A 22,881-nucleotide genomic window follows, 5' to 3' on the forward strand; every position below is an offset into this window, starting at 1 on the left:
ACCCCTCCAGAAGATTAAATACTAATGAAGAAAAACAAATTCATGTAATTCTGGAGATCAGAAATCATGATCTTCTTGTAAGTAGTATGTTTTTTATTAATCTTTTATGGTTGAAAACTAGCTCTAAAAAAGAACTGAGAATATGTCAGCTTGGCATTTCTTTTTAGTCTGAAAGTCTCCTCTTAAAAAAAAAAAAAGGCAATACTTCCTCCCAATACGGCACCTTTCTCATAACTGATCTTTGTCCAAAATTAGAAGCAGTTTCTCCAGAAAAAGCCAATCAGTACACAAGATACAGTATTTCCTTATAGATTTTTTAAACAAGAGCATGACAACATTAATGAAATAAGTTTAATACAAGAAAATAATGTTGTAACTCAAAACAAACTGTTTTGTTTAATCTCACTTATTTTTTTTTGATTCTATACTAGATGACCACTATTCTTAAAGCTTAGAATAAATTGGGAATACAAGTCAAAACCAGAGCCTAATTAAATAAAATGGAACACCGAAAATCTTGGTTTGACAATAAACTCAACAACACAGTTTAAATTAATTGGGAAAATTTTAATCAGTAAGCATCAAACACACTTCACATTGGGAACTGCAATACTGAAATTGTGATATTTTAAATATTTTCCTCAAAGAAGGTTAGTGATTATCTTTTTCCTGGGAAACATGGAAATCCAACTATAACATTAATGTGGCCAGTCTAGGTCACTATATTTTAGCTAATGCTAATATTTAAACAGATATTCACATTCCATGTCTACAATAAGGTAGACTGTGAACTACCTGTATTGCTGAATTTTGGCCAAAATTCCATGAGATTTAGAGGAACATCAAATTTCTGAAGTGCAAACTCATAAAACTTCACATTGGGATCACTTTTTTGCTTCAATTGCATCTGACTCAACAACACAGGCAAGTTTTCTTTCCTAATTACTTGGAAAAATATTTCTCCAATAAGTCCTGTGTCTTCTCTACTATGGATTGTTTTTAAGGTATCAGCTCTGTGGTTAGTTTCCCACAGTTGATAAAAATCTATCAAAAACACCATAATATACAATTAGCAAGGGAAAAGGTTGTTTTTCTAAGGCTGCAGGAACAGGAAAGAAATAGCACTTCTTCTTTGTATAAGCACAAACACCTTTTAAATCTAGTCATACTGCAAAAATCCAATATAGTATTCAAAAGTTCCATAAAAATGAACCAAAGATACTTATTTACTTCCACTGCTCCAAGAGTCAAACATTACATCTGCATGAGAGTTGCACTGTAGCCATTTGCTGGTCCGATTGAAGAGTTCAAAGTCCTTTTTGTTATTTGGCCCAATGATGTCTACATCCCAGATAAATTCAGTTCAAAAAACGGAAATTAGGGCGAAGACTCCGTATAACAAAGCACAAGGATATGCTACTAGAAGTTGCTGTCCTTCCATGGCTAATGCAGAAATAAAAATTTTGGAAGCAGAAAAACTACACCATCCAATAATTCCAGCAGTAAGAATGATTCCTACCATTCCTCTGTAACAGACAAAGAAAAATGGAGAGCGGAGAGAAAAAGCAGAAGATGAGATTAGTTATGTAAGAGTACTACCATAACCAATTCTTAAGTACTTAAAAATTAAATCACATGTAGACGTCTACAGAAATAACCAAGACCTTTCTTCAAATGCTGATGTATCTCAGTTAATTCAATTATTTCATGTGATAAAAAGCTTATCTGTAACATATTTTGCTTCTTAATATAGCACAATTTCTCAAACTTGGCAGCACTGACATTTGGCCTGTGTGTGCTTCTGCTGTGAGGGCTGTTCTGTTCATTAGGACATTCAGCAGCATCCCGGGCCTCTAGCCATAAAATACCCATTGTACCTCTGCCCCTCCAGAGTTCTGATAACTAAAATTGTCTCCCAACATTGCAAAGTATCCCCTGGTAGCAAAACTGCCCCTGGCTGGAAGACACTGTTTTAGTAGAAACATTGTCTTTAAAATTCAAATATAAACATATCAATTTTAACAAATGAGAAGAGTGAAGCAGTTTCTACACTGAAAATCTGAAGCATTTTCATCCAAAACAGGGACACTGTAAGGCCATCACCCTTTCAAATCTATAGTATCAGTTGATACATACTCTTCCGCTATGCCTTGTTTTCCACTCTAGGTATAACAAAGCTCAGTCTTTCCTCATGTCTAGCACTAGCCAGAACGAGGGGACTGAACTACTGAGACAGCATCTGTCCACTGGCCATGAGAAGCAACTTCATGAGCAGTAATATATACCTCTCTCTTTAATCCTTACTTAAAAGTATTATTTTAAAATAACACAACTTTAAAGCTGTGTACAAGGATATTTGAAAACACAGTAAGCTAGAAACAGTCTCTTGACATAAAAAGTTCCAGTTTTAGTTAAGAAGCTACTAAATAGAGAATATGCATTTATTATTCATTCACTTAGTATATGCCTGATATAGTTAAGAAATAAGATATTTAAAAAAAAAATCAAAGAGAGGCTAAGTATAATTTTAACAACCTGATCTCTTCCATGCAATATTTAGGTTAACAATCACCTCTGTTCAATCTGTTTACGGACACTGGTAAGTTTACCTAAAACTAGTGAAATTCCTTATTATATGGAAAGAAGACATGGTATAAATGATTTTAAATTTATTCTCACTTCCATTATTCATCACTGAAAAGTATGTAACACAGTCTTCATTTATAACAGCCACTATCTGTTTGTTGAATTAGTGATTTACCTCAAATTGACAGTGAACTAAATTCTATTACACAGAATTGGTCAATCAACTCCCAAAATAAAGATCAGTACTTACTGCAAAGAAAATATCACAGCGAAGCTGGAAAGCAGGATCATAGGAAGAAGACAATATCCAAGGACACTTGCCACACAACCAAATGAAACACCAGTCATACTCATTAAGTTTAATAAACAAAACATTCCTAGGCATCCAATTGCACTGATTCCATATACGTAGCCAAACTGGATTTTGCCAGCCTATGGGTAACAAAAAGATGACATGTTAGAGGGCAAAGAAAGTTACTTTGGGCTTCTTTCACCTAAAACGGTACTTGTAGAAGATTTTTAATTTGTGAGGATTAAAATCCACAGAGGTATCTATTCTTCCTATAGGGAAGTAAAACAGTGAGCAGACTGCGTTTTATATCTTTCTCAAGAAATTTAAAGTACCCACCTCTCAACACACAGATATTCAGGATTTCATTTTCTAGCTACCATTTGAGTTTGGCATAGAATTCAACAAATAAAGATATAAAACCATTGTAGAATCACCTCAAGTCATAGATTTCTAAAAATAAATATGGCCGATTTTAAGCAAATAAACTACCAAAACAAGATGGAAAGTCATTCAAATATTTGGATAGTAGCTAATACCACTTGAACACACCCAACTCCACCAAAATTGCCCTTAAACAACTTATTTTCATTGGCAGATATAGTCATAATCATTTTAACAGCAGAAATAATGTCATCGACTTTACTGCTGCTGCTGCATCACTTCAGTCGTGTCCGACTCTGTGCGACTCCAGAGATGGCAGCCCACCAGGCTCCCCCATCCCTGGGATTCTCCAGGCAAGAACACTGGAGTGGGTTGCCATTTCCTTCTCCAATGCGTGAAAGTGAAAAGCAAAAGTGAAGTCGCTCAGTCGTGTCTGACTCTTAGCGAACCCATGGACTGCAGCCTACCAGGCTCCTCTGTCTGTGGGATTTTCCAGGCAAGAGTACTGGAGTGGGGTGCCACTGCCTTCTCTGATCACTGATTTTATATGGGTGTTAAAGGAATTAGGAGAAAGGAAGCCAGGGTTCTGTGAGGAGGGGAGGAAAAAAGTGATTAACTACTGGGTAAGAGGAATATAATGGAAGATATTTTCTTCTTTCATTATTTTTCCAAATTGGTGGTTGCTTTATACAGTTCTCTGACAAACAAGCAAAAACTTTAAAAATTTTCTGCTCTTACAAAAGACATCACTAAACAATCTTAGGACAATAAACATGAGCTTAATTGGAGTTAGTACTCTTAGTCATGCTACGTGAACAAACAGTGTATTTAGGTCATGCTATCACTAAAATCAGTCTGCGAAAAAGCCTTTAAAAAGTTCTGGTTTGTCACCCATCTGACATATGAAACTCAATTATGAAAATACCTCTACAGATTACATTAATGGAAATCTCCCTGGGATTTTTGTTAGAATCAATACTTGTTTGTAAATATCTGATTAAGAGTGTAGAAGTTTAAAAAGGTTTATTAATAATAAAATCTGACACTGGGTACAATGCATTAAAACTCTGAATACTATATTCAAAATACTTTGAACAGTATTCTCATATAACCTGTCTTAATCTCCAAAACAATTTTGTTAGGTGGTTATTTATCAGAGGGAAGTGAAGGGTGAAATCACGGGCAGATTAGACGCATTGAGTTCATGCCTAGCTTTTCTGACTAAAAGTTCCATCTTTAATTCATTATATTGTTTATTTCTTCTAATTCAGAAGAGGACATAAGATAAAATAAAACAAACATTAACAATTATATTTACAATTTCTCATTTTCAATATGCTCCAATATTCTTAGAGAGATGAGAGAGACTAAAAGTTGTTGTCTTTTAATTTATCAATTCATTAAATATTAAAATAATATATAAGAAAGACCAGCACTTATGCAACAAAACTCTACTCAAGGGCAACTTTAAAAAAAAAGGAATTCTGGTAAGTGACTAAAGCCACATGTTATTTATTAACAATTCTCCCTAATAATTGGACCACTTATTGGAACAAGAAATGATTTCTAAATATACCATATTATCAATGGTGAAGTGACGAATATGTATAAACTTAAACAACTCGATACCTTTTAAGACACATTAAAACTTGATGTAAAAGAAGAGTCTTAATAAAGGCTCTTGGTGGAATATTTAAATTCCATTCTTTAATCTCACATTGAGAGCTCCAACTAGAATCTTACCAGTAACAATGTAGCTCCAAAAGCAAGGCAAAAAACCATTGGTCCTGCCAAATCAGTCTCATTCATGATGCTGCCATCTGCTACTTTCAAGGGGTGTAAAACTGTGAGTGTTTTTTGCCAGATGTGGTCAAAATTGATACCCAATTCTAAAGAAAAAGAAAATAAGAAAGTCAATCAGGATTTGTGATATACTTTCAGTTTACCAGAGTTTATATTGTAACAGGGTGAAAAACAAAATGAAACAACCAGTATCAAAAAAGTGATCTAGCAACATCAGATATTATTTTAGTGAGTCCTCAATCAGTCTTTACTGATTACGGTGCTTATTCCACAAATATCAAATCTCTGGTTTGGTGTTAGAAAAAGGTAAGGACATAATGAATCAGACACTCTGAGCTAGGCCTTTATAGCATAGAATACACAGACAGCATTCATAGTAAGGGGCTCTATACCCGGGGGTTCAGAAACACAGGAGGCCCTGCGAAAATGTGTACAAAACTATGTCTTCTCTGTATATATGTGCATTTTTCTGAGAAGAGTATGCATAGCTTTCACTGGACTTCCAAAGGGTATCTGATCTCCCCCCAAATTTTTAGAACTATTGCTTTTTGGGTTTGGAGACACAGTTTGAAAAACACTGTACACTGATGTTACTAGCTCTATCAGTTTGTTTTCATGCAGAACAGTCAATACCATGCTATTTCCTCTCATTTCTTCCACTGATAGAATTGCATTAATAATCTAAAGTAAAAGTTACTCTGCTCACATACTGACATACTTTATTATCACTATATAAAGATCTATTAAAAAAAGTCTGGTTCTCTCTGGCTCAGTGTTATTTGAAATGAGTCACTTAGTAGAAACTTTTTTCCTACAACCTTATTCTTCTTCAAACAAAGATTTACTTTCAGCATCTGGATATTATAGAGCACTATCAAGAGTTGCAACCGACTGTACCTTCTAATAAAGGTGGTTCATCCTCAAAGTTGTTTCCATAGAATGGCTGAGGTGTAGTTGGAGTATATGCCTGAGTTGGCTGGAAAATCTGCCCGGTGTATGGCTGTTGTGGCTGCATCATGTCTGCGGGGACAAACTGGCCTTGGTGCGAGTAGTCATAGCCAGCATACTGTCTAAAAAGCCAAGTAAAGTTACATGCCTCAGAATTATGTCAACATCCAAATCTGATATCCCTGACAGGCAAGAAATATGTCATGCAATTTCCAGAATATCTACTTTGGTAGATTTTATAAATCATGGTTGAAATTAACTACTAAGATCAAGCTAATTATCTACAGTAAGACAGATGGGTCATGGTGGAGAGTTCTGACAAAATGTGGTCCACTGGAGAAGGGAATGGCAAGCTACTTCAGTATTCTTGCCTTGAGAACCCCATGAACAGTATGAAAAGGCAAAAAGATAGAACACTGAAAGAGGAAATCCCCAGGTTGGCAGGTGCCCAACATGCTACTGGAGATTGGTGGAGAAGTAACTCCACAAAGAATGAAGAGACAGAGCCAAAGCAAAACCACCACCCAGTTGTGGATGTGACTGGTGATGGAAGCAAGGTCCAATACTGTAAAGAGCAATATCGCATAGAAACCTGGAATGTTAGGTCCATGAATCAAGGCAAATTCGAAGTAGTCAAACAGGAGATGGCAAGAGTGAACGTTGACATTTTAGGAATCAGCGAACTAAAATGAACTGGAATGGGTGAATATACATCTGATGAGCATCGTATCTACTACTGTGGGCAAGAATCCCTTACAGGAAATGGAGTAGCTATCATACTCAACAAAAGAGTCTGAAATGCAGTACTTGGATGCAGTCTCAAAAATGAAAGAATGATCTCTGTTCATTTCCAAGGCAAACCATTCAATATCATGGTAATCCAAGTCTATGTCAAGACCAGTAATGCTGAAGAGGCTGAAGTTGGAAGGTTCTATGAAGACCTAAAAGACCTTCTAGAACTAACACCCCAAAAAGATGTCCTTTTCATTATCAGTTCAGTTGCTCAGCCATGTCCGACTCCTTGCAACCCCATGAATCGCAGCACGCCAGGCCTCCCTGTCCATCACCATCTCTCGGAGTGCACGCAAACTCATGTCCATTGAGTCGAATATGCCATCCAGCCATCTCATCCTCTGTCGTCCCCCTTTATTCCTGCCCCCAGTCCTTCCCAGCATCAGAGTCTTTTCCAATGAGTCAACTCTTCGCATGAGGTGGCCAAAGTACTGGAGTTTCAGCTCTAGCATCATTCCTTCCAAAGAACACCCAGGGCTGACCCCACCTTAGAATGGACGTGTTGGATCCCCTTGCAACCAAGGGACTCTCAAGTCTTCTCTAACACCACAGTTCAAAAGCATCAATTCTTCAGTGCTCAACTTTCTTCACAGTCCAACTCTCACATCCATACCAGACCACAGGAAAAACCACAGCCTTGACTAGACAGACCTTTGTCAGCAAAGTAATGTCTCTGCTTCTCAATATGCTATCTAGGTTGGTCATAACTTTCCTTCCAAGGAGTAAGCGTCTTTTAATTTCATGGCTGCAATCACCATCTGCAGTATTTTTGGAGCCCCAATAAATAAAGTCTGACACTGTTTCCACTGTTTCCCCATCTATTTCCCATGAAGTGATGGGACCAGATGCCATGATCTTCGTTTTCTGAATGTTGAGCTTTAAGCCAACTTTTTCACTCTCCTCTTTGACTTTCATCAAGAGGCTCTTTAGTTCCTCTTCACTTTCTGCCATAAGGGTGGTGTCATCTGCATATCTGAGGTAATTGATATTTCTCCTGGCAATCTTGATTCCAGCTTGTGCTTCTTCCAGCCCAGCATTTCTCATGATGTACTCTGCATATAAGTTAAATAAGCAGGTGACGATATATGGCCTTGATGTACTCCTTTTCCTATTTGGAAACAGTCTGCTGTTTCATGTCCAGTTTTAACTGTTGCTTTCTGGCCTGCATATAGGTTTCTCAAGAGGCAGGTCAGGTGGTCTGGTATTCCCATCTCTTTCAGAATTTTCCACAGTTTGTTGTGATCCACACAGTCAAAGGCTTTGGCATAGTTAATAAAGCAGAAATAGATGTTTTTCTGGAACTTTCTTGCCTTTTCAATGATCCAGCAGATGTTGGCAATTTGATCTCTGGTTCCTCTGCCTCTTCTAAAACTAGCTTGAACATCTGGAATTTCACAGTTCACGTACTGCTGAAGCCTGGCTAGGAGAATTTTGAGCATTACTTTACTAGCGTGTGAAAGTGAAAGTGAAGTTGCTTAGAGATGAGTGCAATTGTGCAGTAGCTTGAGCACTCTTTGGCATTGCCTTTCTTTTGGACTGGAATGAAAGGTGACTTTTTCCAGTCCCATGGCCACTGCGGAATTTTCCAAATTTGCTGGCATATTGAGTGCAGCACTTTCACAGCATCATCTTTCAGGATTTGGACTAGAATGCAAAAGTAGGAAGTCAAGAAACACCTGGAGTAACAGGCAAATTTGGCCTTGGAGTACACAATGAAGCAGGGAAAAGGCTCATAGAGTTCTGCCAAGAAAATGCAATTATCATAGCAAACACTCTCTTCCAACAACACAAGAGAATGCTCTACACATGGACATCACCAGATGGTCAACACTGAAATCAGACTGATGAGATTGTTTGTAGCCAAAGATGAAGAAGCTCTATACAGTTTGCAAAAACAAGACAGGGAGCTGACTGTGGCTCAGACCATAAACTCCTTATTGGCAAATTCAGACTGCAATTGAAGAAAGTAAGAGAAACCACTAGACCACTCAGGTATGACCTAAGTCAATTCCCTTACAATTATACAGTGGAAGTGGGAAATAGATTTAAGGGACTAGATCTGATAGACAAGAGTGCCTGATGAACTACGGATGGAGGTTCATGACACTGTACAGGAGACAGGGACCAAGACCATCCTCAAGAAAAAGAAATGCAGAAAAGCAAAGTGGCTCTCTGAGGAGGCCTTACAAATAGCTGAGAAAAGAAGAGAAGCGAAAAGCAAAGGAGAAAAGGAAAGATATACCCATTTGAAAGCAGAGTTCCAAAGAATAGCAAGGAGAGCCTTGCAAGAAAGACTTCCTCAGTGATCAATGCAAGGAAATAGAGGAAAACAACAGAATGGGAAAGACTAGAGATCTCTTCAAGAAAATTAGAGATACCAAGGGAACATTTCATGCAAAGATGGGCTTAATAAAGGACAGAAATGGTATGGACCTAACAGAAGCAGAAGACATTAAAAGAGGTGGCAAGAATACACAGAAGAACTGTACAAAAAAGATTTTCACGGCCCAGATGATCACGATGGTGTGATCACTCACTTAGAGCCAGACATCCTGGAATGTGAAGTCAAGTGTGCCTTAGGAAGCATCACTATGAACAAAGCTAGTGGAGGTGATGGAATTCCAGCTGGGCTATTTCAAATCCTACAAGATGATGTTGTGAAAGTGCTGCACTTAATATGCCAGCAAATTGGGAAAACTCAGCAGTGGCCACAGGACTGGAAAAGGTCAGTTTCCATTCCAATGCCAAAGAAAGGCAATGCCAAAGAATGTTCAAACTACCACACAAATGCAGTTATCTCACACGCTAGTAAAGTAATGATCAAAATTCTCCACGCCAGGGTTCAACAGGACATGAACTGTGAAATTCCAGATGTTCAAGGTGGTTTTAGAAAAGGCAGAGGAACCGGAGATCAAATTGCCTACATCTACTGGATCATCAAAAAAGCAAAAGAGTTCCAGAAAAACATTTACTTCTGCTTTATTGACTATGCCAAAGCCTTTGACTGTGTGGATTACAACCAACTGTGGAAAATTTGAGATGGGAAAACCTGACCATCTAACCTGCCTCTTGAGAAATATGTATGCAAGTCAAGAAGCAACAGTTAAAACTGGACATGGAACAACAGACTGGTTCCAAATAGGGAAAGGAGTACATCAAGGCTGTATATTGTGACACTGCTTATTTAACTTATATGCAGAGTACAACATGAGAAATGCTGGGCTGGAGGAAGCACAAGCTGAAATCAAGATTGCTGGGAGAAATATTAATAATCTCAGATATGCAGATGATACCATCTTATGGCAGGAAACAAAGAACTAAAGAGCCTCTTGATGAAAGAGGAGAGTGAAAAAGGTGGCTTAAAACTCAACATTCAGAAAACTAAGATCATGGCATCCAGTCCCATCACTTCATGGCAAATAGATGGGGCAACAGTGGAAATAGTGGCAGACTTTACTTTTTAGGCTCCAAAATCACTGCAGATGGTGACTGCAGCCATGAAATAAAAAAGATGCTTACTCCCTGGAAGGAAAGTTATGACCAACCTAGAGAGCATATTAAAAAGCAGAGACATTACTTTGTCAACAAAGGTCCGTCTAGTCTACGCTATGGTTTTTCCTGTGGTCATGTATGGATGTGAGAGTTGGACTATAAAGAAAGCTGAGTGCTGAAGAATGGCGATTTTGAATATGTTATTTTTTGGAAGTGCATGAGTGTCTTTAAGAACAATCATCGATTTCAAACAGTGAAAAATAGGAAGCATCTTTCTTGTGAAAGCTTTCTGAATATAACAGAACATAATTAAAGCACCTTGCATTTGAATAGTTCTTTTAATTTTTTTAAGTAAATGTACACTTATTATCTCTGTTGCTATGTACTGTAACAAATCTTACTCTGTAGAAGCAGACCTTGATATGGCTTTTTTAGTGATGCAAACAACAGAAGAATATTGAAGCGGAACAGAATAATATTGAAGCAATAGCTTTTAATGATCTGTTTCACCATGTTCTGGAAAAATATGACCTATCTATCAGTAGGACTAATCCAATTACACAGTAAGAAAGGTAAGACATTTTAAAAATGAGAGCTGAGATGCCTTAGAGATCTTTTAGTCTCTAATTCTCTTTAAAAATTTATAGTCGCTTTTTCAAAAATATAAAAACCTAATGACCTCATTATTACTTAAGATTTTAAAGTTAAATCTAATTTTTAAATTAACTGAACATCTTGATTAAAAGCAAATCAAAGGTGGAATTCCTTGGTGATACAGTGGATGGGAGTTTCGCCTGCCAGTGCAGAGGATACTGGGCTCGATCCCTGGTCTGGGAAGACTGAATGTGCTGAAGAGCAACTAGGCCCACAGGCCTCGACTGCTGAGCCCAAGTGTGCCACAGCTCCTGAAGCCCGTGTGCCTGGGGCCTGTGTTCTGCAACCAGAGAAGCCACCGCAGTAAGACGTCCGTGCACTGCAACAGAGAGTAACTCCTGCTCTCTGCAACTAGTGAAAACCTACTTGCAACAACAAAGATCCAGTGCAACCAAAAATTAATTAATTTAAAAAACCAATTAATTAATTAAAATTTCAACTACACATAGCTCGTATTCTCTTATCATGCTAGTCCAATACATGCTTAAAAATACTATTTATTTTTCTCGCTATAAAATATATTGATAGAATGCACTGCAGCAATATTTTAATGGCAAAAACCAGAAACCAAAATAATATAAATATATATCTGTAACTACACTGTGACATGGGCATAGATTACTATGCATCTGTTAAACAGAATGAGGCGATTTTGTAGGTACTTGAAAGAAATGATAATCAAAAACATTTAGTGGAGAAGAAAAAAACCTAATATTCAGGAACTTCTCTGGTGGTCCAGGGGTTAAAGACTCCCGTGCAGGTTCAAACCTCTCATCCTCATCAGGGAACTAAGAGCCTGCATGCCGTGCAATGTGGCCAAAAAACGCACAAATAAATAAATACAAATTTTAAAACAGAGAAAAACTGAAAGGCAGAATAGTATGCCTCATATGTATCCACTGTGACTATGCTTTTTAGACTATATATGCACATCTAGGTTATATGTGTTTTATATACATATATATTATATACACAATTATATAGGTAAAGGGACCCAAAAACAAGTGAAGACACTTAATTTTCAGATTATAATCTTTTGTACCTTTAAAAATCCTATATAGTTATTATTTGTTGAAATTCATTCACTCTGTTATATGTAATATATAGCTACTGAAATTTCCCAAAACATACATAATAACTTTCTGAATAGTACTGTGTAAAGTGTTTAATGTGAATTGCCTCACATTATTCTCACTACTCTAGAAGGTTAATTTTATCATCCTCTTCATTACCAAAATGTGTAAACTGATATTCGGGTTAAAATGATTTGTCCACAATTGATCTGTGCAAGGATTCAAAACCAGACTTTCTAATTCCAGTAGCTAGCTCTTATAACAACTGTAATAAAAATCACCTTCAAATCCTATCTGACATCAACATCTGTTATTTTTTTTTCTGTATATGCATTTCCCCAGTCATTCTGGTATGCAAATACCTTGATTACTATTTATTTACCTACTTACTTATACACACACACACACACACACAACCCCCAGGGGGCAAGCTGGCTGAATTAGGGTAAGAACTCACATCTTCTAATTTAGTAGAATACGCTATAGTGCCATCTCTCTAAGGATGTATCATAAATTCACCTTAGAGTTCATGGAACAAGTAGAAAAGCTCCATATGGAGGTTTGTACAATCTGCATAAACAGATTGTTTTTTATTCTCTTTCTCCAGGGAGAGAAAGACAGAGAATATAAATATGCATGCAAGAGAAAAAACAAAAAGAATGACATAAACCCATGGTTCTCAAACTCTTTGATCTTAGAACCCATTATACTCTTAAAATTTGTTATTGAGAACTAAAATTTTTTATGTGGGTAATATCTATCAATATTTTTTCATTTTAGAAATTAAAACAGAAATGTTTAAAATACTTATTAATGTTAAAGTAAGATTAAATCTATTATATATTACCATAAACTTTTTTAAATGAAAAAGCTATTTTTCAATACAGCTGAAAATTCTTATATCTGCCTCTGTATTCCTTTTGTTGTGTGATATACCATTTAGTTGAAGTATCTGAAGAAAATCTAGTGTTGCAGACATGTGGTTGGAAAATAGAGTGTTTTCATAATCTTTTCAGATTATCATTAATATTCTTTCTGATACATCAAAGCACAGAGCAAAGTGATAGTTTTTTAAGCTTACCTTGCAATGTGGCAGTTGGAAAGAATGCTAATGAACTGTCTTATACTTTGACTGGATCCTTTCTTTACTCATGTATAATTTTGTAATATCACGCATTGGCCACTTAGAAAATATTAATATGAGTTATGCAGATGTTCCAAATATAGACTCACTTAATATGAAATATATGTATATAAATCATATTTGTTAATATCATCACTGCTCTCATCAGAAAATAATTACTGGGAAGCTGACAATGTCACAGTGATGGATACAAGTTTTTGAAAATGCTTATTTTTGCCTGAAAATGTGAATCTGATCATTGGCCCCACATACTGTCAACTGCTTTCCTTGAAGTAACAGGTCACTTCATTGATTTTCTGAGAAATTATTCAAGTCTGAATAACCATAGTTTGTCTGTCAGATGTTCTTTCCAAAAAAAGGTTTCCGTGAAAAAGTGGCTGATTCAGCTTGTGACTCAAACTGCATAGGTGCTTTTCCTAGAGATAATTATTATACTTTAGTATGAAGTAGAAGTGCTTTAGAACTGTTTCCCATTTTGTCACATTGAATATTTTTTAAATGTATATTGTCAAGGATCAGGATTTAAAACAATAATTCTTACAGCTTCACGAAGGACATCTTTAAATGAAATGGCTTCACTCACCCCCAACAAGTATGTGATAAAGAATACAATGATTACTAAAACAGTTTGATGCCACTGTATTGATTCACATTTGGGTACCAGCAGTTTTACCAATCACTGCTTTTGCAACATCAGTGCAAATGCCAACACACCTAAAAAGGTATAAAATGTCTCACTGTGTGTGTGTTAACCATTCAGTCATGTCCGACTCTTTGCGACCCCATGGACTGTAGTCCTCCAGACTCCTCTGTCCATGGGGATTCTCCCGGCAAGAGTACTGGAGTGGGTAGCCATGTCCTTCTCCAGAGGATCTTCCCAACCCAGGAACTAAACCTGGGTCTCTGGCATTGCAGGCAGATTCTTCACCATCTGAGCCACCACAGAAGAGCAAAATGTCTCACTACTATTACAAAAATAGTTTTGATCTTTCAAAACCTCCTGGAAGGATCTCAAGGACACTCTGAGAGCTGTAGACAACACTTCAGAACCACTGATACAGACCCATAAATTTCATGTAAGGAAGAGAAATAATGCAAGCAAATAAGAGCTTTAAATGTGGCACTATTATTCCTTCATTAGATGAAAGACAATACCATGGAATTTTACACTTTCCCTTTTCTGGCAGGATCTGCTCAGGAAAATCCCTGACTCACTCCTACTCATTTTAAACTAAAACATAATATGGTAGACATGACCTTTACCGACTAAATCAACACTTCTACAGCAGGAAAAGTAGCAGATGAAACCAATGCTCTCATAACCACTCAGTATCAGCAACAAAGACAAAGCCTCTTAACATACTGGGTTGACAACTTAAGCTGATCAAAATCCATAGGTAGTCCATAAAGGTATTATCAGTTAAAGGAAGATAAAAAAATACTAGCTTTCAGTGCTTTAAAAAATACATAGTTGGTATTTCTATGTATGTCATACACATATATATAATACAATGTCTAATAAGACATTCATAAACCTCAGCAGATTGAGATCAAAGGTCCTTTTACTTTTTGGGTTTATTTTTTCTTATATGAATGTAAAGTACCTGTAGTGGAAACTATGCAAAATGTTAAACCTGACTTCATAGGGCAAAGGTAGAACTATGAACTAATAATAACCCAAGTCAAACTTGAAGACAATCCAAGTCAGATTATATCTGAACCTGTATTTTCATCAATAGAGAGAGAGAGAAAAGTTAGCTGATCTTTGTTACCCAGTTGACATAACAAAGTATTATTTAATAAACTGAGATAAACACAAAAATGTCATTAAGGGGCAGATCCAATTGAAGGCACATACAGAAGAGCCCAAGTATTCTTAAAGTTCAGAAACTCAGTTATTACTACTAACACACTAGTCTTATTTTTCTCAGCAATATCTATAAATTCATATTTATTAATTTGCAGTAACATTTATATAAGCACCTGGAATGAAACTTCTTTACAAGCACTGAAGCAACGCTTACCAGTGCATGATTTTTGTTGAGATGGAACTGTGAGGTTAGCAATAGCATATCTAAAACAACTGCTCCATGGAGAACTGAAGTGAGATGCTAAGTGTACAGGACGGTAAGTTACACCTTTAAGAGATGCTAACAAGGACGGAAAGAACGAAACATAAGAAAGGCAGAGATACATTTTCACTTGAAATCTAAGTGGAATAATTCTGTTGAGTCTAAACAATATCACTGGTTAAAAATACACCCAGGTCCACATACAGAGATAGGTTTTCCAAAGCCCTACTGCAGCACTCCAGCCATTCTTACATTCATCTGCCCTGCCATACACTGCTGCTGCAGGTTGCTTCAGTCGTCTCCGACTCTGTGTGACCCCACAGACGGCAGCCCACCAGGCTCCTCTGTCCATGAGACTTTCCAGGCAAGAACACTGGAGTGGGTTGCCATCTCCTTCTCCAGTGCATGAAAGTGAAAAGTGAAAGTGAAGTCGCTCACTCTTGTCCGACTCTTAGCGACCCCATAGACTGTAGCCTACCAGGCTCCTCCGTCCATGGGATTTCCCAGGCAAGAGTACTGGAGTGGGGTGCCATTGCCTTCTCCGTGTCATACACTGAACAATCACAAAAAATATATATTTAGGTAAATAAATGAATGGATATTTCTCAACAGATTTTCTCCAATCCTGACCAATTAACTGATAAAAAGAGATAAATCTTCAATAGTATTATATAATTTAGAATTTAACAGAAAGAAAAAACAGTAATTCAGAGATAGAGATTATTATTTACATGCGCACTTACACTGTTCATTCACTGTGTTAAGTTTTAGGGGAAAAAAGCTTTACAATGTACCAAAATAAGCAGATTCCAGGTTTCTTTTGCTTTTGCCTTTGTAAAAAGTATAGCCTATGCAAGACAAACCACACTGTGTTAATTTCAACAAGACCTAGTACTAACGCTTCTTTCAGACTAGACACACACCCTTTACATGCCCTCATCCTGGGACAGTCTTCATGGTTTTAAATTCAGGGTCCATATGCACATCAGTTAACACATGAACTGTCTGAACGTTATACACACATTAATACAGATGTCTGACTGCAAACATGTATTTCTCAGAAACAGGCCCCTAGTTTGCTTCAGTTTCTCTAAGGGATCCTGGACCATCTAAAAATGGTTAAGTAACCCTGGTATAGGAAACTCCTTCACTAAAAGGGAGGCTGAGAAGATTAACCTTAATGACCTAAGAAACTAAGATGGAAATGGCAACTCACTTCAGTGTCCTTGCCCGGGAGGTCCCATGGACAGAAGTGCCTGGCGCGCTACAGTCCATGGGGCTATAAAGAGTTGGACAGGACTGAAAGAATGAACATACACAAGAAACTAAGAATATGATGTCCTAGAGGAGACTGGTAAAAAGCCCTCCTTTTGTTTCTCCCCACAAACACCAGAAACTACGGAAAAAATACATTTTTTTGTTGTTGCTGTTGTTTTTTTCAACAGTTCAGGACTGGAAGGTTTTGAGTCTCCAACCCCGTGCCCCACTCCTTCAATGTGCAACTGGAAAGTTGCGAGTACTGACTGACCAAAAGTTTTGGTGTGAGAAGTAATAAAAGTGATTATCAATTGCTATATGAAAACTACCTGGTGAATCATAGTAGGGAACTACACTGTTCAACAGTGTCGGTGCTTTCAGTTAACAATCGATATACTCTGAAAACTGGACTGATTTAACTACTAACGAAGCTGTCAAAAGATTTTAATTTTTAACTACTCTTGTGGTCTAAACAGCCTATCTCTAGTTACTTTACGCTCCTACCCATACCCTAAATGATGTTCAAATACTGTACTAGAAAAAGGTTCTTCAAACAATCTATTTTTCCACTCATGGCACATCTCAGTATTTTGCAGAAAATACCAAACTCTATAGAGGACAATGTCGTCCGACCCAAAGAAGTGTCAAGATCTCTCTGAAGGCAGGAAGATTATGAGACGTCACATTCCTGATAAGCAACTTGTTCCCACATTCAGTCTACGGCAGAACCAAACATTCAGGGTACATGTTTTCACTGCAATCTCGAAAAACAAATTGCCAAAGTTGAAATGTTACTTGCTATAGGGTACTCCACTTCCTCCATAATCGTAGGACTGCTGTGACTGGTCATCGATGCTGTAACTTGTCTGGTAGAAATCCGTGTTTAAATTATCAAAGCCTGACATTGCAAATGATCTGCAACAGAAAAATGGCAAAGACAGCTTATGCCTAAGGGCCTCCTGAATTCGATCCTGACACTTTACTTAAGCGAATACCCTCAGAAGGCGGCAAATAATTCTTCCAGAATTTAGGGTTGCAGCATTTGGAAGGTGGGTCGCGGGGTTGGGTGTGCTAAAGAAATGTCTCTAAGTCAAGGCCCAGGAAGACACCTCCACTTCGAGGGGCTGATAAGCCCTGGGTACGGGAGGGGCGGGGGCACGGGAGGACGGGTTCAGTGGGGTCTAAAATACCAACAACAGCAAAGATATTCGTCACGTCGGGATAGGGCTTCACAGCTGAAAACACGACAGCCTCTTTGCAAAATAAGGCCTGGGCCGGCCGGGAAAGCGCATAGTCTCGCAGGATCCGCGTCAGCAAGGCCCGAAAGGGAGGGAGGGTCGGAGAGAAAGGACCCGGGCGCGGCGCCCACGAGCCGCCCTGCCCAGGTACGGGGAGAAATCGAACATCATGCCACAGAACTGGGCACTCACCAAACGTGGAGGCAGCGGCGGCGGCGGTAGCTCTGGTAGCCCCCCAAACCCCCCAAACTCAGCTAAGGACCCTGTACTGGACCGGTTGCTACGTGTCAGAAGAGCAAAGAACTGCTTCCGGGACACGCCCGCTCGCGCAGGCGTGTTGGCAGCCTTTGGGCTCGGGCTGAAGGGCGGGGGGCGGGGTTGGGCTGAAGGGCGGGGGGCGGGGTTGGTAGGGCGGCAAACGCGATGTGGAGCATGCGCAGTATCGGCCAACTAACTCCCGCGGCGGACTTAACGGGAAGAGGGGAAAGCTTCTGGCAGCTTGGTTAGTGGTGGAGGCAGAAAGGCGCAAGCGCAGAATTGTTGCTTACTACTTCATTGGAATGACTGATGTTGAAGCTGAAACTCCAATACTTTGGCCACCTGATGCGAAGAACTGACTCATTTGAAAAGACCCTGATGCTGGGAAGTATCGAGGTCACGAGAAGGGGACGATAGAGGATGAGATGGTTGGATGGCATCACCGACTTGATGGACATGGGTTTGGGTGGACTCCGGGAGTTGGTGATGGACACGGGGGCGTGGCGTGCAAATGGGGTCGCAGAGTCAGACACGACTGAGCGACTGAACTGAACTGAACTGAACTGAACTTCAGAATGAGAATTGCTTTGTAGACCTAGTGCCTGAGTGAAGGCGTGGAAATACAGATACACACAGTAACTCCAAATCAGACAAAAATAAAGAAATAAAAATAGACATATTCCTTGCAAACAAAATCACTAACAAAAAGACATAAACTATATATATATATATATATATAGGAGTATACTCTAGAAATAGAGCAGCTACCCTTTGAGATTTTATGCTCCATAGAGAATTTCTGAAATTGCTCATGCAATTATGTAATTTATCACCTTTTACAAATAATTTGATAATTGATTGATGTATGTACCATCTGCTCAGTGGTAAAAAATCTGCCTGCCAATGCAGGAGACATAGGAGACTTGGGGTTCCATCCTTGGGTTGGGAAGATCCCCTGGAGGAGGAAATGACAACTCAATCCAGTAATCTTGCCTGGGAATTTCCATGGACAGAGGAGCCTGGTGGGCAGCAGTCCTGTCTAAGTGAGAATACACACACACACACACACACACACACTGCAGTCCAACTGTACACACACACACACTACAGTCTGACTGAACACATTCTCTCTCACACACACACACACACACACACCCACACCCACACACACCCGATCTGCAGAATTTTAGGTAGAATTACTATATCCTGATTTGCTGGAGACAACCGCAGTTGTCCCATTCTAACCCTGCTTTTTCCAGTATAATTATTAATTTTATTCCCTTTTCATTTTCAAAAATATTAGTTTGGCTGATAAATTATATGTTGTACTCTCTTTAAGCTTCACTACCTAGGAAGCAGTTTCTCGTTACCAACAATGTGCTTTAATGTATCACTTCATTTACTTAGTGATCTTACTGAAAAAAATTCTGGTCTGTTTATTCTGATGTTTCCACTTTTTTCCTGTCCAAAAGAGATATTACTCTCAAACAAAATACAAGAATATAAGAGTTAAAAATTACTTGCTTATGAATGAATTGTTAGATAAAGATGTTACTCAACTTCTGCTTCTGTCCATGAGAGTAATTACTATATTTACTGATTTTCTTTCTGCTTCAATCCTGGCCCCAGATGAGAAGCCAAGCAAGAAAATTGTTATATGCTTAAATCTTCCTGATTGTTTGGTAGCCTGCAGAAGCCCCTTGGGAATTCTGAGACTATCAGTCAATTTGATAGCTAGTAATGCAGGCTTTTCTTTTTAGAAGTTTTCTTCTTCTTCTTCTTTTTTTTTTTTGGTGTTGCATACTCCTTCTCGTGCCACCCCATGATAGTCTCCAGAAAATATATTAAAGGAAACTGGAGTACTTGGTAAACATGCTGACTTCTGTTAAAGTCATTGAGCCGGATTCACTAGGAGAGAACCTCAACTAGGTCAAGGGATGATGGAACATGAAGGGGTTCTGGAGAGGCTGCCCAGTCCTTCCCTGGGGCCTAGATGTCAGTCTCTAAACTTGGAACAAAAAAGGGAAGAACATTCTAATCATGAGCAATATCTGTTAATTATATTGACAGTCATGATAATCTATACACTAACACTTGTACATTCTTATACAAGAAAACTCTGCTTTTTCAGAATGGCAGTTAAATTGTGCTTTGTTATCTTGAAGATGCCTTCTTTTCTCTCTGTTCTACAGTAAATATATCATGGGGAATTGTGCCAGGAAATGATGGTTTGAACATAGGTCCTTTCCCTCTACTTTCAGCTGTATCTGCAGTCATCAAGTGAGGTGAGCGTTTGACAGCTGTGTGCTTATTATGTCAAGTTCCGCAATGAAACCTGATAATTTTGGTAAAAACCAATGTAAGTGCTGAAGATTCGTTTTCACTATCCATGAATATTAATTAGCTAACTCAACTATGACCACTATATTTCTCCCAAGTTATTCTTTATCCCTTAGAAAAGAGTTTGCTCATCAAATTTTGGACCTGTTATTTCAATTTTTTTACTTTTAACAATAAATTGTTGTTTATGAAGACATTTGCCTATAACAACACTGAATGCTTTTGGACAGGACTGATTTGCAAAAGGCAATGAACTTTAACCATAATGTAATAATTATTCTTGGGACTTTGACTTCAATATTATAAGTGCCTAATGGTGCTTAATTTTTTTAAAGTCTTTTAAAGACAATTTTTAAAGCAACACTATAAGCTCACAGATATCCTCTTAAATAGCATTTCTAATGTTCGATCAGCAGAAATTCCCAACCTTTTTGGCACCAGGGATCAGGTTCATGGAAGACATTTTTTCCACAGACCTGCAGTGGAGAGGTTGTTCATTTTGGAATGACTAAAGCTCATTACATTTGTTGTGTACTTTATTTGTATTATTATTACATCAGCTCCACCTCAGAGCATCAGGCATTAGATCCCAGAGGCTGGGGATCCCTGGATAGATGTTGTGGTCTGCAATAAGAATTTCACTGATGGTAGTAGAAGTTCTATATCTCAAATACCTTAGATGGAAGGGGAAATAATGTTAAAAAAAAAAAAAAGAACAGCTTTAGAGGACTGGGTTCTATTGATGGCAGAGCCCCTCATGCCAAAGGTGTATTTGAAAAATGTAATCACTGACCCTTGTGTATACTTAGTGTGCTAGGCACTGCTCCAAGCTCTTCACACTTTTGAACTCAAATACTTTTCCCAACAACCCGATAAGGTAGGTACTTTCTATTTTTTCTTAGTAAAACTGAGAGCAGAGAGGTTAAATAATTTATAGACCTGAGATTTGAACCCAGATGGTCTGGATCCCAAGTCCTTGTGCTAAACCACTAGACTGTTTTGTTATTATGTTACATATGTGAATGGGGGAAAGGAAATATTTCTAATGAATATGCTACTTTGTCTAATGTGTGGTTATCTATATATGTATACATAATATGGTAAAATTACAATTGGATAGTTGATAATTATATCAGCATCCCCAAATGTGTATATGTTCAAATTGATTTTCAAAATATTTTTTGTAATCTTCTTGTTGGTTACATAACAAATCTCCTAATGTTCATGTTTACTTATATTAGTCATGTAATTTAGTTAATAATGTATAGTGATAAGTGATGCATGTTCTGGAGCCAGACTGCCTGGATTTATTCTTACTAGCCATGAACCACTCGCCATTTACACTTACTAGCCATGAACCTTCAGTAACTTAGTTAAGGGCTTTGGGCCTTATATTTCTCATGTGTAAGAGCAGGATAATAAGCGTATTCATCATGTGTGGTTGCTAGGAGGATTGTTATGAGATAATACATTTAATTATCTATGTCTCATGAGAAACGCTGGGCTGGAAGAAGGACAAGCTGGAATCAAGATTTCTGGGAGAAATATCAATAACCTCAGATATGCAGATGACACCACTCTTATGGCAGAAAGTGAAGAGGAACTAAAAAGCCTCTTGATGAAAGTGAAAGAAGAGAGTGAAAAAGTTGGCTTAAAGCTCAACATTCAGAAAATGAAGATCATGGCATCTGGTCCCATCACTTCATGGGAAATAGATGGGGAAACAGTGGGAACAGTGTCAGACTTTATTTTGGGGGGCTCCAAAATCACTGCAGGTGGTGACTGCAGCCATGAAATTAAAAGACACTTACTCCTTGGAAGGAAAGTTATGACCAGCCTAGACAGCATATTGAAAAGCAGAGACATTACTTTGCCAACAAAGGTCCGTCTAGTCAAGGCTATGGTTTTTCCTGTGGTCATGTATGGATGCGAGAGTTGGACTGTGAAGAAAGCTGAGTGCCCAATAATTGATGCTTTTGAACTGTGGTGTTGGAGAAGACTCTTGAGAGTCCCTTGGACTGCAAGGAGATCCAACCAGTCCATTCTAAAGATCAGGCCTGGGTGTTCTTTGGAAGGAATGATGCTAGACCTGAAACTCCAGTACTTTGGCCACCTCATGCAAAGAGTTGACTCATTGGAAAAGACTCTGATGCTGGGAGTTATTGGGGGCAGGAGGAAAAGGGGACGACGGAGGATGAGATAGCTGGATCACATCACTGACTTGATGGACGTGAGTTTGAGTGAACTCCAGGAGATGATGATGGACAGGCAGGCCTGGTGTGCTGAGATTCATGGGGTCGCAAAGAGTCAGACACGACTGAGCAACTGAACTGAACTGAACTGAGGGCTTCCCAGGTGTCACTAATAGTAAAGAACCCACCTGCCAACGCAAGAGACATAAGACAGGTGGGTTTGAACCCTGGGTGGGGAAGATCCCCTGGAGGAGGCAACGGCAACCCGCTTCAGTATTCTTGCCTGGAGAATCCCATGGACTGAGGAGCCTGGCTTACAGTCCATATGGCTGCAAAGAGTTGGACATGGCTGAAGCCAA

At 38.4% G+C, this 22,881-nt stretch overlaps 1 protein-coding gene across 1 annotated transcript; it reads right to left on the minus strand.

The window, feature by feature from the left end:
- Window positions 1-500: 500 nt before the first annotated feature.
- YIPF5 (Yip1 domain family member 5) lies at window positions 501-18,050 on the minus strand. The gene is made up of 6 exons (XM_068980482.1): window positions 17,925-18,050; window positions 17,290-17,409; window positions 5,960-6,132; window positions 5,003-5,148; window positions 2,837-3,018; window positions 501-1,526 (listed from the first exon to the last, which is right to left on the minus strand). The coding sequence occupies exons 2-6, from the start codon at window positions 17,397-17,399 to the stop codon at window positions 1,364-1,366; spliced, it is 774 nt and encodes a 257-aa protein (XP_068836583.1). The 5' UTR covers window positions 17,400-17,409; window positions 17,925-18,050; the 3' UTR covers window positions 501-1,363.
- Between the last annotated feature and the right edge of the window lie 4,831 nt (window positions 18,051-22,881).

This window comes from Capricornis sumatraensis, chromosome 9 (genome assembly GCF_032405125.1).
Source record: "Capricornis sumatraensis isolate serow.1 chromosome 9, serow.2, whole genome shotgun sequence".
NCBI classification, from domain to species: Eukaryota; Metazoa; Chordata; class Mammalia; order Artiodactyla; family Bovidae; genus Capricornis; species Capricornis sumatraensis.